This window comes from Podarcis cretensis, assembly GCF_951804945.1.
Source record: "Podarcis cretensis genome assembly, chromosome: 15".
Taxonomy (NCBI): Eukaryota; Metazoa; Chordata; class Lepidosauria; order Squamata; family Lacertidae; genus Podarcis; species Podarcis cretensis.
Window position 1 is genome coordinate 41,924,124 of NC_137185.1, and position 14,937 is coordinate 41,939,060.

Here is a 14,937-nt window from a genome sequence, read left to right on the forward strand (position 1 = left end):
AGATTTGGATGCAATAACTCTGTCCCATCCCTCATTGCCAGCAAATCCTGGCATTCTTGGACAGCTGCCTGGTCCTATCACCTGCCCTGGACACTCTACTCTTAGCAGTAGCAACCAATTTAATTTCCCACACTGCCCCAAGAAAGCAAAGCAAAGGTTCACTTGGGGCTCATGCATACCTCCATTTGCCCCACAGCTTTCCCCCAGGAAAACCCATGGTTTAGCATTAAATCGGAACAAGTGGCAATTGGGTGGTGGGGCAAAGGCAAACCTGCTTGGACCCATGCCTGGAAAATGTGGGACACATGGAAAAGTGTTTGGCTCTTGCTTTCTAGGAATGGGACAAGTAGAAGTGTGGATAAGCCCTGAGTGGGCAGAGGGATCAGGCTAGAGGAGCAGACCTGGCGGGGAAGGGTTGAGGCTCCATTGAGGAGCTTCTTCTCTACATGCAAAGGTCCAGGTGTGATCCCCAGCATCTCCAGGTGGAGCTGGGAATGTCAGCTGCCTGAAACCCTGCAGAGCTGCTGTGTAGACAATACTGAGCTACAGGAGCACCATGGGGGGGAGGGGCTGAGGACCCTTCAAAAAATTTCAAGGAGGAGGCCTGGCCCCCTCAATATTCCAGAGTGAAATGTGCACGCTGTGCGTGAACACCTGCAACGTGCTGATGTATCGCACACACGAGTGACATGAGCTTGTCATGCAGCATGCACGCATGACGTGATCACGTCATGTGGCACCAGCCCCCTCAATTGCAGGGGCAAGACCATGTGCCTGCTGAGCTAGATAGACCAAGTGTCTGAATCAGTATAAGGCAACTTTCTATGATTATTGTTCTATGTGTTCTCTCTTTCTGGCATTCCATTCCCCCTGAATTCCCATTTGTTTATTTTACTTAGTTAGTATGTTTATATCCATCAGTCTTTCTTCCATCAATGGGATGTACAATCTCAATGGTGTTTTATTTGTTTGTTTGTTTTGCAATGTGCACAACAACCTTGATGCAATAGTTCTTCCAAATAGTTCTTCTTTCACGTGCTGCTGCCAGCCAGCCAGCTAGGCTGACCACTGGTCTAACTCAGGAAGCAGAGGCTCTTGGAGCCATTTGTGGGATTCCCTGCTAGAGCATAGGCCTTGGCAAGCATTTGACGACACCACCCTGGGATGCCAGCCATGGTGGCAGTTCAGCTCTTGCAGAGCTTCTCTATCTTCTCCTAATGTTTCTTAGGAACCTCACCAAAGAAATCATCCCTCTGTGAAACTCAGTGAGACTGATCAATTTGTAAAGGGAGGTGAATGAGAATGGACAGTTCTAGCCATGTAAGTTATTTTTTACAGCCAAAGCCAAACACCCAAAGACATAGAATGGATGGGCTTGAATAAATTTCAGCTCTCCATAGAGCAAAATGATTTTATTATAGGGAAACTGAGTGGTTCCAGGGCCTTCTTGGTCTCAGCAGTGATCCCCTATCCTAAAAGAGCACAGATAGGGCTCCAAAGTATATGTGAAATCTCTTCTTGAACCACCAGGGGGTTGGATAAAAAGTATTTATTTCCCCAAAATGGAAACATACAACACAATCTCTTTAAAAGTAACTTGTATAAATGCCCCATAAAATCTCCCTTCCTTGCTTTTTGTGAGTGAATATGCACTTCCATATATACATGTATAATACATATCTTATACATACTTACACATATCTCTAGCTATCTAGTTCCATAGCTAGTTCAACACCGGAAGATGTTTTTGAAATTGTGAAGAGGACACAGTCACCACCACTGCCGTCAATATCCTTGATCCACCCACCTTTGACCTCCTATATGGAGCAATAAGGTCTGCAGGGTTATTGTAAACACGTTCAGGCGAATGCGTTTAGAAGTCTCCCCACAGTCAGGTACCCCACTTCATCAGGGTTCCATTCTCCCCTTGTTTGTTTACAACTGTGGTTGCACAGCACGTGGAACCCATCAGTCTGCCAAATTATCACATAGTCTAAAAATGTCCCCCACCCCATCCTAAACCAGATCCCCATTTTCATGTACAGAAAATGTCATGTGTGAAGTGTTCCTTACAGATCTTTTGAAGTGTGACCATCTACCTGAGCAGGAAATGGCCTAGGAGCATTAAAGGAGTTGTGCTGGATCAGAGCAAAGTCCTATCTAGTGCACCATCCTGTTATCACAGTGGCCAACCAGATGCCTATGGGAAGCCCCCAAGCAGGACCTGAGCTCAGCCAGGCATTGTCTGCACTTGTGATTCTCAGTAACTGTAAATAGTACATAGCCAGCAGTGGGAAGTAGCCATTGCCTTATCCTCCCAAAATTTGTGTAAATCCCTTTTTAAGTCATCCAAGTTGGTGGCCATCACTGCATCTTGTGGTAAAAAAATCCCATAGCTTAAATAAGTTCTCCCTTTTGTCTGTCCAGAATCTACCATCAGTTTCATTAGATTACTCTGGTTCCAATATTATGAGACAGGAAGAAAAACTTCTCTCAGTCCATTTTCTCCCTGGCATACATAATTTTATATGCCTCTATTAGGTCTCTTCCTACCCTCCCCCCTTTTGTCTAAACTAGAAAGCCCCAAAAGGGAGTTGCTCCATCCCTCAGATCACTTGTATTGCCCTTTACCATGTGCATCAACCAGAACAGTACACTATGTTCTACGTGTGGTATATTGCAGCATTATGATATTGGCAGTTTTATTCTGAATCCCTTTCCTAATGATCCCTAACATGGAATTTGCCTTTTTCACAGCTGCCGCACACTGGGTCGACATTTTCATCTAGCTATCCACCACAACTCCAAGAACTCTTTCCTGGTCAGTCACCACCAGTTCAGACCCCATTAATGTATATGTTTGTTAAGGGTGGGGTGGTTGCCCCAATGTGCATCACTTTACACTTGTTCAAACTGAACCTCATTTGCCCATTCACCCATTTTGGAGAGCTCCTTTTGAAGCTCCTTGCAAACCCTTTATTTTCATTTTCAGCATACTTGGTAATCTCTCCCCTAACTCCAAATCCATTATGAGCTGATTGTCCCTGACCCGACACTGTGTTTCTAAGGTGCAATGTAAGGTCAGGGAAATGACTGTACACTTTGGGAAATGAATGTAGTCCTCTGGTTTGCCCACCAGCTTAGATTAGCTCATGAGCCAAGTTGTAGGTGTCCATGATTATTTGCTGGCCTGGATGGGAATCCAGTATATTTGTGAGCACCAAGACTACATTCATTTCCCAAAGCGTACAGTCATTTCCCTGACCTTACATTGCACCTTAGAAACACAGTGTCAGGTCAGGGACAATCAGCTTCATGGAGCTAAGAAGTGGGTGAGGATTCTGCCCTTCATCCAGCTCAGACCTGGAATGGTGTGCAGAAGTTTGATCTGTCTCCTTGCTTTTTGAGTTCTATAAATAACCAATCAGTGCAAAGACAAAATAAACCAGAACCTTGGGGCTGAGGAGAGGGCAGAGAGCCTTCCACCCCGAAGCTCCAATGCTGAGGTGCATCATGCTCACCAGAGGGAGCTGAGCACTCTACCAGGGCAAGCATGTTAAATGAAATGGTGGAGTCCTGGGAACCAAACAAGCACATGGATGATTATCCTATTAATGGCCATGAAAGCTATATAAAGCCTCCATGTTCAGAGGCAATGTAAGAAAGGGCTCAGTGGTAGAGCGTGTGCTTTGCCTGCATCTGGTTGGTCATTGTGGTAAGTAAGATGCTGGACTGGATGGGCCAAAAAGGTTTTTCTTTTCTTATCCCCATATGCTCTCTATTTCACTGATGTGCCCTTACCTATTTCTGATAAAGAACACGTTGTTTGAAAGCTCGCAATGTTTCAAGCAACTGGTTGTTATTCTAAGTTGCTCTATGGTTCTCATTAAGGTTACACAAGGGAGGAAACCCACATGATTCTTGGCTTCCACAATGGTGTTAGGAATGACACACGGATACCCTCAGATAACCCGCCTTGTGCCATGTGTTCCTGCTTTCTGCTCCCTGTGTGCCATCTGCTAGACATTCCTCTTATGTAGCCAGACATGGTAGGCAGGGGGAAAGCAGCAGGCCTGACAACACCCCCATTTCTTGGCTGCTCCCCCAAATTGATAGCAGGTGTCCTGATCAGGAAAAGCCCGGCATTTATATTGTGTCGGACGTCAAGGCTGCTTAAAAACAGCGTGGCAGAGATGTAATGTGACGTGACGCAACGTGAAGTGATGAGTACCCTGGTGTCTAATCATCTCATCACAGATGCAAGGCAACAAATTGGAAACTGCTGGAGCAGTACAAAGGAACTGTTGGCCACCTATGCCTTTGCCTAGATTGGAATATCTGAATGGAGAGATTATTCTCTCTGTCTCTAATGTTTGGGTGTGCATGTCATTGGTTATGTAGCCAAAATGGCATCAGGGAGGGATCAGCAGGCTTGCGGGGGAACCCTAAGGTTCACACAAGTACACAACAGTCTTTTGTGGGGAGACTCCTCAGAGCGGGGAAAACAACCAAAATAGCCCAGTGAGGACTGAGCATGCTCACTTGCCACAGAATGCTAACTGGCTTGTGTGTGTGTGGAAAGGAATGGAAAAGTAGCTAGGAGAAGGGAGAAAATGGAGAGTCATGGATAAAGGTATGGATTAATGACTGGAACATGAATACTCCGCACTGCAACGTTTTGTTGCAGGCCCCATTTCTGTATGCTAAAAGCCACGCTGCAAAGCATTATCTACATATGCAGAGGAATGAGGCAGAAATTAAATCATGACACTGTAGAATGAACTGGCTACAGGCTCTGAGAAGGTGTCGCGAGGGCTTCTGCAGCGTCCCAGAGCCCTCACACCTCTTTCCCACTGCCTGGAAAGTGAGGCACCTCACTTCTTGCTTTGGAAAGGAGGCCCGAAGGCTCTGGGAAATTCCCATGGCCCTCCTGCAACTTTCTGGAGCACGTAAGCAAGGAAAACCTATTGGGTACACAGGTATGTAGGGAATCATAGAATTGTAGAGTTTGAAGGGCACCAGAGGGTCATCTAGTCCAACCCCCTGTAATGCAGGAATCTCAGCTGCAGCATCCATGATACATGGCCATCCAACCTCTGCTTAAAAATCTCCTATGAAGGAGAGTTCTCCATCTCCCAAGGGAGAATGTCCCACTGTCTAACAGTAAGATACCGTCAGAAAGTTTTTCCTGGTGTTTAATTGGAATCCCTAGTAACTTGAATCCATTGGTTTGAGTCCTACCCTCCAGAGCAGGAGAAAACAAGCTTGCTCCCTCTTCCATGTAACAGCCCTGGTGACAGACTGGTATCCTATCTCGTCTCCTCTTTCCCAGGCTAAACATACCCAACTCCTCAACCATTCCTCATAAGGCTTGGTTTTCAGACCCTTGAGCATCTTAATAAATGGAGAGCAGGGAATGGTAGGTTTTCCCCACTCTCCTGTTTTTCATTTATTTCACCCATCACCCACGTAAGGTTGCAGTCATATAAGTTAAGTGAGTGTAAGTTGTGTGTTTACTGTGTAACTGTCACTTCATATCTTGGTTGCAGCAGTGGTACATGGGAAGTCGTGACAATGGAGAAATTTATTCAGTTTGCATTTTAATGAGAACTTGCCCAGATCACACTTTTTGAAATGATAAGGGGATGATACAGCTGTCATTCAAAATTTGCACTTCTCTGAATTTGGTACTGAAGTTCTCTAACCAAAAAGTGTCCACAAAAACAACATACGATGCTACAACATATTAGTGGAAATTGCTTGCAAAAAAGGGGGGGGGAAGGATGCAGATATTAGGGAAAATGTGCATGGAGTTGGATATTGATTTATGTGCAAACTTTTTTAAAGAAAAAATTGCAAATTGATGGAAAAATGGAATGAACTGAAGTTAAGCCTGGGGAAATGAGAAACTGAGAGAAACAGAAACGAGCAGATTTGTCCATCCCTAGTGGGAGATAACTGATTTTGCTGCCTTGCTGCCACCACTGCCTAGTAACCAAAAGAGGAAAGGGCACTTGGCGGTGGCAGCAGGAGCAGGGAAATCACATTTGGAGAGTTCATGCTCCACACCTCCAAATAAAATTATTTTGGACCCGAGTTCCTCTGCCCTGTAGAATACCCAGCAGGAGGTGAAAACTGATGAAAAGCCTTGAGGCACAATCTGGAGAAGCCTTTTGTCAGTTTCACCTTTGCAGTAAGTCCAGGGGAGCTGAAACTGTCAAGAAGCTTTTTTCTCCTGACTTTGCCTTGAGACTTGATTCCTTGTGAAATTGGTGGAGTCTCAAGGTATAGTCTGGAGAACTCCCATGTCAGGCTCTATTCAGCTTCAGTTTTCTTGTTTAAGAGTCTTTCTCCCTCCCTCCCTCTCTCCCTCCCTCCCTCTCTCTCTCTCACACACACACAAACACAGTTCAGGCTTGTGGGATCTACTTTATTTTTTATTAGAACCTCAAGCATAGCCAAGCAGAACCAGGTGCAAAAATAATGGCTCAGAGAGATGGGCATAGAATTAAGGAGCCTGTGTCTGAGTACACGCTTTGGTTTTGGTAACAGAGCTAAATTCACAGTCATATTATAGAATAGTCCATTCCTGATTTTCCCTACACCTTTTTGTGGGGCCAAAGCACTCTCGCTTTGAAAGGGGGGAGTATTGTAGGTTGCAATCCTATGTGCAGTTGGAATTGAGTTGCAATGAAGACAGGACTTATTTCTGAGTCAGCATGCACAGGGTCACATCCTCGGCTATTGCTGTTGTTGAACGATTAGGAATAAGACACTAGAGCTGTGTTGAAACAGTGCCTTGAAGTTCACCCCCCCTATTCACAGGCAGATAAATTTAGGAGGCAAACCTCACATACCGGTAATTTATCCAGGAGGAAAAGAAATTCTCAAACAGTTTATCAAGGATTGGACTTCTCATGAGCAGGCAGTAGCACAACTTTTTTTAATATAAGGGTTGATGCTGTTGTTGTTGTCTGGGCACAGTTTTGCATCTTCCACAGTGCTCCTGACAAAGCATCATTCTGGGCACTGTGGGGTAGAAAATGAGATCTAAAACAAATGAATGAAATGAAATGAAACCCAATTGCACCTCACTTTCTCTGCGCTATACCTGGCTGATTTAGATAGTAGGTGTTTAAATAACATTATAGCTAATTACTCTCTCATTTTTAGACTGCTTATGATAGTATAGTATATCTATGCATTTGAAACTATAGCTTCCAGTGATCTCAAACAAAAGGGGAGGCCTTCACAAGGAGGAAACAAACATTCAAGACGTGATGGTGTTAGTAATGAGAGAAATTTGAGAGCCTCTAGACCTTGGGCAGCACATGTCCAAGCAATTGTGTATCTTGTTACAAACCTGAGGCTGCTTTTTCCAACAAGTTACTGAAATAACCCTCAGAGGCCATCGAAGAAGAAGCTAATGGGGGAGAGGAATAGTTACATGCCACAGCATTTTCCTCCTTAAATAACGATGCCTGATTTTTTTCTGAGGTTCTCAGCCCAGATCTCGCCTCTTATCATTACTGAGATTATGAGTTCAGCTCTTGTGAAATGTGATTGATTACAGCAGTGGTTTGCTATATGTGTGTGTGATCCTAAATGTTTGAAATGTTGTGTGAAGTTGACAAGCCTCAACAAATTTTGTGAATGTCTGGAAACCCACATATGCAGCAGTGAATGCAGAAAGTTATCTAAATTTGACTGTTCACCACTCATTAGTGTATGTCAGAGAAGGTGGGAAATATTAGTTTGGAGGCATTCACAAATTCATCTGTGATTGTCAACATTCACATGTGCACATTCACATTCACCATGCACAGGCATTCCCTGTAACACAGAAGCAAGAATGCATGTTTCCCAAAGCCAGAATAAACAAGGGAAGAAAAAGCACCTCCCTTCAAGAGGTTATCAGGAAAATCTGTATAACATATGCTCTCAAGCGTCAAACTGCTTTTGATGGGTTGAATAGAATATCTGTGCATGTAGGTATTTGAACCTATGGTTTTCACTGAACTCACTCAAAGCAGGGATGAGAAAGGAATCTGCAGAATCAAGTGGGCTCCCTTGATTTGACCTGGTTGGATCATGACCGGGATTGGATTATATTATGAGTCCACTTCAGAATCCCCAGTCCTGTGGATCCCTTTATGAGGAGCCCAAGAGTTCCTTACCTTTTGCCCAGCTCTTTCCAGGCACAGACCATGCTTTAGGGCTCCGTGTTTTGCCCTGGCACTTTCCCCACAAAAACCTGCTCTTTAAATCTCAATTGGAGCAAAAGTCAATCCACAGAAACTCTGAATTGGTGTTTGCTCCAATTTTGAGCGCTAGAAAGTGGGTTTTTGTGAGGAAAGCACCAGGGCAGAACAAACCAACAAACATGTGCTAGGACTTAGAGCATTTAGGCATGGAACTGTGCCTGAAAAGGGCAAAGGGTAAGAGTAGGAGGGGGAAATAGATTTTCCCCGTTTCCATTTTTGAAAGCTCCAAAACAGGTCATCCAGACACAACCTGGAGTGGGTAGCACGCAGGGCTCTTTGTCATCACACACTTGGAATACAATAGAGCAAGCCCCCCTGGGAATGATGGGACTTAACAACGTTCTGTCACTCTCAGAGGGAATTGTACAGGGGGTGGGAACACAAGGCTGCCCCATGTAATAAACTTGCTCTATTGTATTCAAATCATGTATGGCAGCAAGGATCCCTGTTTGGGAGCTTTATTTGAAGGCAAGAAAAATGCCTATTATCCAGACAGTGGCAACACTTCATATAACTTCATATTCCTGTGCAGATTTTAAAAGGGTTTCCCTTTAAACCCCACACAGAAATGGAATGGACTTGGTCCTGGCTCATGTAAAACTGGGATGGACCAGATTCTAATGGGTCCTTCCATCCCTTGCAAGGCCATTCCATAATGATTACATGCAGATATCCAGAATTTGCTTTAAATTGTAGGTGAACCTTTCAGTTGTCTCTATGCATCATTCTCAGGCAGTACATGAGTGCTGACGCTTACAGGCCAAGTCCACCCACCTGCCCATTCCACTTGGCTCACTTTTTGCCCCGCATTCCATGGTTTTGAACTCCCTGCAATGCCCTTCAGTGGTCATAGCTCAGCAGAAGAGCATCTTGGCATTTCGAAGGTAGGAGAATGTCCCCTGCCTGAAAACCTGGAGAGCCTCTGCCAGCCAAGGCTCACCCAGACTGTCCCTTCTCCCTCCACTTTCCTCAGAGGAAACTTAATCTTTACTGCTGAATTGGAGCAAATGTCAATTGGTGTTTTTTTTCTGGATTGCTCCAAATTATCACTAAAGAGCGGGGATTCGGGGAAAGTGGTGGCACAAGGGCAAGATCACTCAGACCTGTGCCTTGAAAGTGCAGGAAAAGCAGAAAACCGCTTTCTAGTGCAAGTCTTGATGAGCCCTCAGTGTAGATAATACTGAGCTACATGGGTCAGTGGCTCAACTTGATATAAGTCAGCTTTCTATATAGCAAGGTTCCTGTTGAATTTTTGGAAATCTAAATGGTAGGCATCTTACAAACTCCTCCAGTGGAATGCAGCATGGTTGCTTCCTTGCACCACAGCCACTGAATCCAATACAAGTGCAGGGGTGTCAGAATGGGGGGAGGCAGCAGGTGTCAGGGGCCTGGCAGATGCTTCTTTGCTAGAGGTCCCCTTGAACCTCAAGTCACCCATAATCTGTCCTGCTATAAGGTATATGTTCCTGTCCTCTGTCCAAAGCTTAATGTCACTGCATGGGTGCTCAATGTCACTGCATGGGAAAGATGCCCCTGCTTGCATTTTATTTGTTTTTTCTTTGCAAGTAGGAAAGGAACAAAAGTTCTTTATGTTTATTAGTATTATTAATAACACATACCTAAGGTGTGCATGTCACCCTAGCATCTGGGTGATTTTTGACAAGCTTAATCATGCGCCTCATCTGATCACGGCAGTCTTTTGAGGTTAATACAATGCAGCATGTCTCTAATTCTTCCTTTCCATTTCTCTCCAATAAAGAGAGGGAGAGAGAGCGCACAATCCCTGTGGAATAATCACAATGGTTCCTATATTCCCCCCTCATCATGGTATGTCCTGCCACGAACCACCTTTATTGAAAAGTTACATCGATTCAATATATAGTAATACAGGCAAAAATAATTACAGCTTTGCGAGCAGTGTAAGACCTTAATCCGAAGCTCACAAACATTCAATAAAAAGTAGTGCAGACTGGGAAATAGGCTTTTGACAGCACAGCCCCAAAGGGGAGGAAGGGGAGAAGCATTGAGCAGCTTCCAAGAACAAAAGGTAGGCTACAAGCTGCCATTAAGTCATCTCACAGAAATAGGTCAAATAGAGGATTGGACATTTTAGAAAGCAATTAATACCCTTGGATTTTATCACTGAAAGCAGCAATAAAACCAGAGGGAGCTTATGCCACATCATATCAACAATGGGGAAAGCATTCACTTGGCCCCACAGTAGTTGCTGCCTTTCTTGGCAACCCCCCGCCCCCAGGTTCTCTCCTCACTGAGAGAGTTTGCTGTTAAGGGGACGCGGGTGGCGCTGTGGGTTAAACCACAGAGCCTAGGACTTGCCGATCAGAAGGTCGGCGGTTCAAATCCCTGCGACAGGGTGAGCTCCCGTTGCTCGGTCCCTGCTCCTGCCAACCTAGCAGTTCAAAAGCACGTCAAAGTGCAAGTAGATAAATAGGTACCACTCCGGTGGGAAGGTAAACAGCGTTTCCGTGCGCTGCTCTGGTTCGCCAGAAGCGGCTTAGTCATGCTGGACCCGGAAGCTGTACTCCGGGCTCCCTCGGCCAATAAAGCGAGATGAGCACCACAACCCCAGAGTCGACCATGACTGGACCTAATGTTCAGGGGTCCCTTTACCTTTAACCAAGAAAGGGTAAGATTAAGGTTGAAAAGAGATGGAAGCTCGCCCACTGGGGCAAACGGGGCACTTGCTCTCCAGCCCCAGTCTGCCCCCAGCCAGGCTCCACTTGCCTTGCTTCTTACTTGCAACCAGTCCGGAGGCTGGCATTGTCTGTTGGTTTCTTCTTCCTTATTCTCAAGTGTTGCCCTCGTAGTGCTCAGCAGAGAAGGGGCTGGGGACAAAACTAGAATTAGTTGGTTTTGCCTGTCATTGACTTTGGCCCCAATTCCTGTTGGTCTCCCTGTTGCCTACCCTATCAACACCAATGGGCACTAATCATGGTTGGATGGCAGCTGAGGCCACCCTACCCCATCCCACCCCAGAAAATTAAAGGTGATACGATACAGCTATTATTGCGCACATTTGTACACTTTCAGTTTTTTGTTTTTAATTTTGGCTCTCATCTCTAAGCAAATCTACAAAATGTTCCAAAATCTTCAATGTCTACAAAAGTATTTGTTTGACCAGGTTAGATAGTAGAAATCCATGTGCAGAATTGTGACTGCCACATTCAGCATTCTGAAAAACAATTGTTTCTAGTCTAGGACAAGTTGATACAGTGGTACCTCTGGTTACGAACTTAATTCATTCCGGAGGTCCGTTCTTAACCTGAAACCGTTCTTAACCTGAGGTACCACTTTAGCTAATGGGGTCTCCTGCTGCCACCAGCATGCGATTTCTGTTCTCATCCTGGGGCAAAGTCCTTAACCCGAGGTACTACTTCTGGGTTAGCGGAGTCTGTAACCCGAAGTGTTTGTAACCCGAGGTGTTTGTAACCTGAGGTACCACTGTACTCCACTTGCCTTTTTCTCATCATCTGTTCACTCATTCACAGAGAATTCAGATGGTATTATTGCATCGCAGGGATGCCTCCCCACAACTCCTTGTGGTTGTGCTGTGCTTTTTTGTTGTTGCTTTTTTGCAAAATTAAATAAATAAAAATAATCCTCATAAATCAGGGTTACTAGAAGGAGGATCTGTGGAAAGGCAACCCTGGAGTGCAATGATTTTTCAAGGATACCACCGCAATTCTCTGTAAAAGTGAGTTAACAAATTATCATAGAATTGTAGAGTTGGAAAGGTAACATCTGTCCAGTTTGGAAGGGTATTTTATTGCCTTTTTTATTGCTTCTTACTGACTATGGATAGAGGAAATAGGAATGAATATTTATTTATTTTAGCAGTACACACAAACATATGGAGTGTCCAGCCTGGAAGTGACTAGGGATAGATCCAGCTTCATTTCTATATATTTCTATTTTAACGAGCATTGGAAATGCCGATGTTAATGAATAACTAATAAATGAACCATCTTTGTCTGCTATATTTCTATTTTGACAAGCAGCCGAAATGTTAATCTTGTCCCTTTTCATTTTCAGCTATGACAGGTCTTGTCGTTCCTCCAATGTGAAAGAAGAGGAGGAGCTGCTGGAGTCCCCGCCGACATTTCCCCCCTTTTTTTTACAGCACAAAACTACTTATTGTTATGGAGCACTAAAAGGGGGGGGGGAGCGCTACAAGCTCTATTGCTGGGGGAAGCCATGTGCAGAACGCAAGGGCACTTTTAAAACAAAATAATAATGAATCCGACACACCAGGAGGCTGCTCTCATCTGTTCCAGGTTTCATATACGCTTACATCAACCCGCCCCCCTCTCACAAGAACATTAAAATGAGGAATTGGCCATGATCCAAATGCACACTGTTTATGGGATTGAGTCCGGAGTACAAGAATTTTTTTTCTTATGGACACAAAGCCTTCCTAATGTTTGTAAAATATTAAAAGGAGGAACAAATTGGCCAACCATTCAAGCTTGATATTTTGGATACTCTTTTGTTTTACTTTGTAGGAAAATAAAAATAAAAATGTTGAAGTTTCTATTTTCTATGGAGCCTTTCAGATACCAATTTAGTTTGTGCAGAAAATAATAATAACCACAAAACAGGGTACCAGCATGGAAGACTTTCCTATAAAACTGATATGAATGGTGGAATGTGGACGTATGTGTGTATTTGCTTATAGTTTAATCTCTTTTAAAATGGAAAATGTAAGATGTTTTACAATTATTTAAATAAATAAACTTGTAAGTTATTGTATGTAGAGGTAGAAATTGAAGACTTTGGTGGGGAGGGGAACTTTTTCTGTCTCCTGTTGTACGATGAACAAAAATAATGCAAAAAAAAGCAGCAAGCAGCTACAAGCGTGCATCTTTATAGTACAATCTGTCTTCACCTTCTCTCCTGCTTCTGATTGAACCAATGTACAAGAATTCCTTAAATTCTTCACGAAGGACTCATCCACAAGCTTTTATACGCATAATGGTATATATACATATATATAAATATAGGACAGTAGTTAATGTATGAATATTATACACCTTTTTCACCTTTTGATTCAATTAAGGTTTCAGGTACTGACGTAAGCTGTCTAGTTTCATACATCCTAACCAGTAACTATGTGGCATGTATGGGCTTTTTATCAGGTTTTTGTGCAGAACTGTCAGGTTTCAATTTGAGCAAGAGGGAACAGAAAAAGGTTTCTCCCATTGGTTGCTTTTTGTGTAGCAAAGGCAAAATTCTGTGTGTGTTTCGGAGAATGTTGAAACTCATGTATGAGGGATTTTGCCCAAATTCTATCTTGGATGCCAGTCGATAGTCACCAACATTCCTAAGTTTGGGGAAATTTGTGAAATTTGTCCAGAATTGTCAATGTTCATATCTGAATGCTGACACATTTCAATCAAATTTCAGTTATTTGATGTAACATGTACATTACAAGAAACCTGTAGATTTTTTATGTAATGCAGGAGTGACAAATGCAGCAAAAAATCAGGAATTTGGATTCAAATATACATTTGGCTCCCTGGCAGGCCGCTGATTTGCATGGGTTTGTACAACGCTCTCCTTCCTTCCTTCCTTCTTCTTTTTTTAAAGAAAAAGAAAAAGTGGCTAGAGGAACAGGTTCTGCACATGCAAACAATGGGGCCCTCCATTGAAATGAATGGGGAAGCATGGCTGCACAAGAGATTCATATGTGCTTTAAATGTAAACGGATCCATGATTCAGGGCAACCATCTCTGGAAATTCATGAGGACTGCCGTGAATAAGCTGATCCATACCTCTCCTATTCATGTGCTGATTGCTGATAAGAGCTGTTCTAATGAATTGGTAGAGTCCCTAAGACTTTCTAAACCCCCTTCTGCTTCTGTCATTGTAATCATCTCCACTGGAGTCCCATATGTCGATAATATGCCTATAAAATCTATTGATCACTTATTGGCTTTTTACAATATACTATTTATATATGTACCTGTATTTTAAGGTGAAACCCAAACTTCTGTGCACCCAATGAGGGTAACTGTGTTTTTCAGGGGAATAAAAACATTAGTGTTTTCCCATGATGATTGTTTGTGAAAGTTCATGACAAAAAGTATATAGGAAATTTTACTTAATTCCTGTATTCTTCCTTAGGGCAACTGCACTCTTCCTCTCGCTCTCGCTCTCTTTTATAAACCTGCAACTCTCGGTTATGTTAAACAAATGAAACTACTCTCATGGATCAGTAATCACAGTGCATTCGCTCTTATTATGCTGAACACACCCAGCAAGATAACGGTATCATTTATTACATCTAACTAAATAATAATAGCCACAAAACAGCAAGATAGTCAATGATGATCTTCATATCCACATTCAGCGGCGTAGCGTGGGTTGTCAGCACCCGGGGCAAGGCAAGTAATTTGCGCCCCCTAACCCGGGGCAAGGCAAGTAATTTGCACCCCCTAACCCGGGGCAAGGCAAGTAATTTGCACCCCCTAACCCGGGGCAAGGCAAGTGATTTGCGCCCCTAACCCCTAACCTGCCGCCGCTGCCAGCTTCTTCTTGCTGCTGCCTGGGCTGGGGTATTTACGGTAAGGGAGCCACGGCGGCGGCGGCGGGTCCGTGTCAGGTGATCTGAGGCGAGTTGCCGCTGGATCTGAGGCGAGTTGCCGCGAAACAT

At 43.9% G+C, this 14,937-nt stretch overlaps 1 protein-coding gene across 2 annotated transcripts in view; it reads left to right on the plus strand.

Annotated features, from left to right (window-relative positions):
- EBF2 (EBF transcription factor 2) overlaps window positions 1-14,338 on the plus strand; it is a 261,105-nt gene extending 246,767 nt beyond the window's left edge. Inside the window, exons 16-17 of one of the 2 annotated variants that reach the window (XM_079955074.1) lie at window positions 2,758-2,821; window positions 12,318-14,338. In XM_079955074.1, the coding sequence (XP_079811200.1) occupies window positions 2,758-2,789 (32 nt within the window). In that variant the 3' untranslated portion in view covers window positions 2,790-2,821; window positions 12,318-14,338. The remainder of the gene's footprint in view (window positions 1-2,757; window positions 2,822-12,317) is intronic. The other variant, XM_079955073.1, reaches the window with a different exon arrangement.
- The last annotated feature ends 599 nt before the right edge of the window (window positions 14,339-14,937 follow it).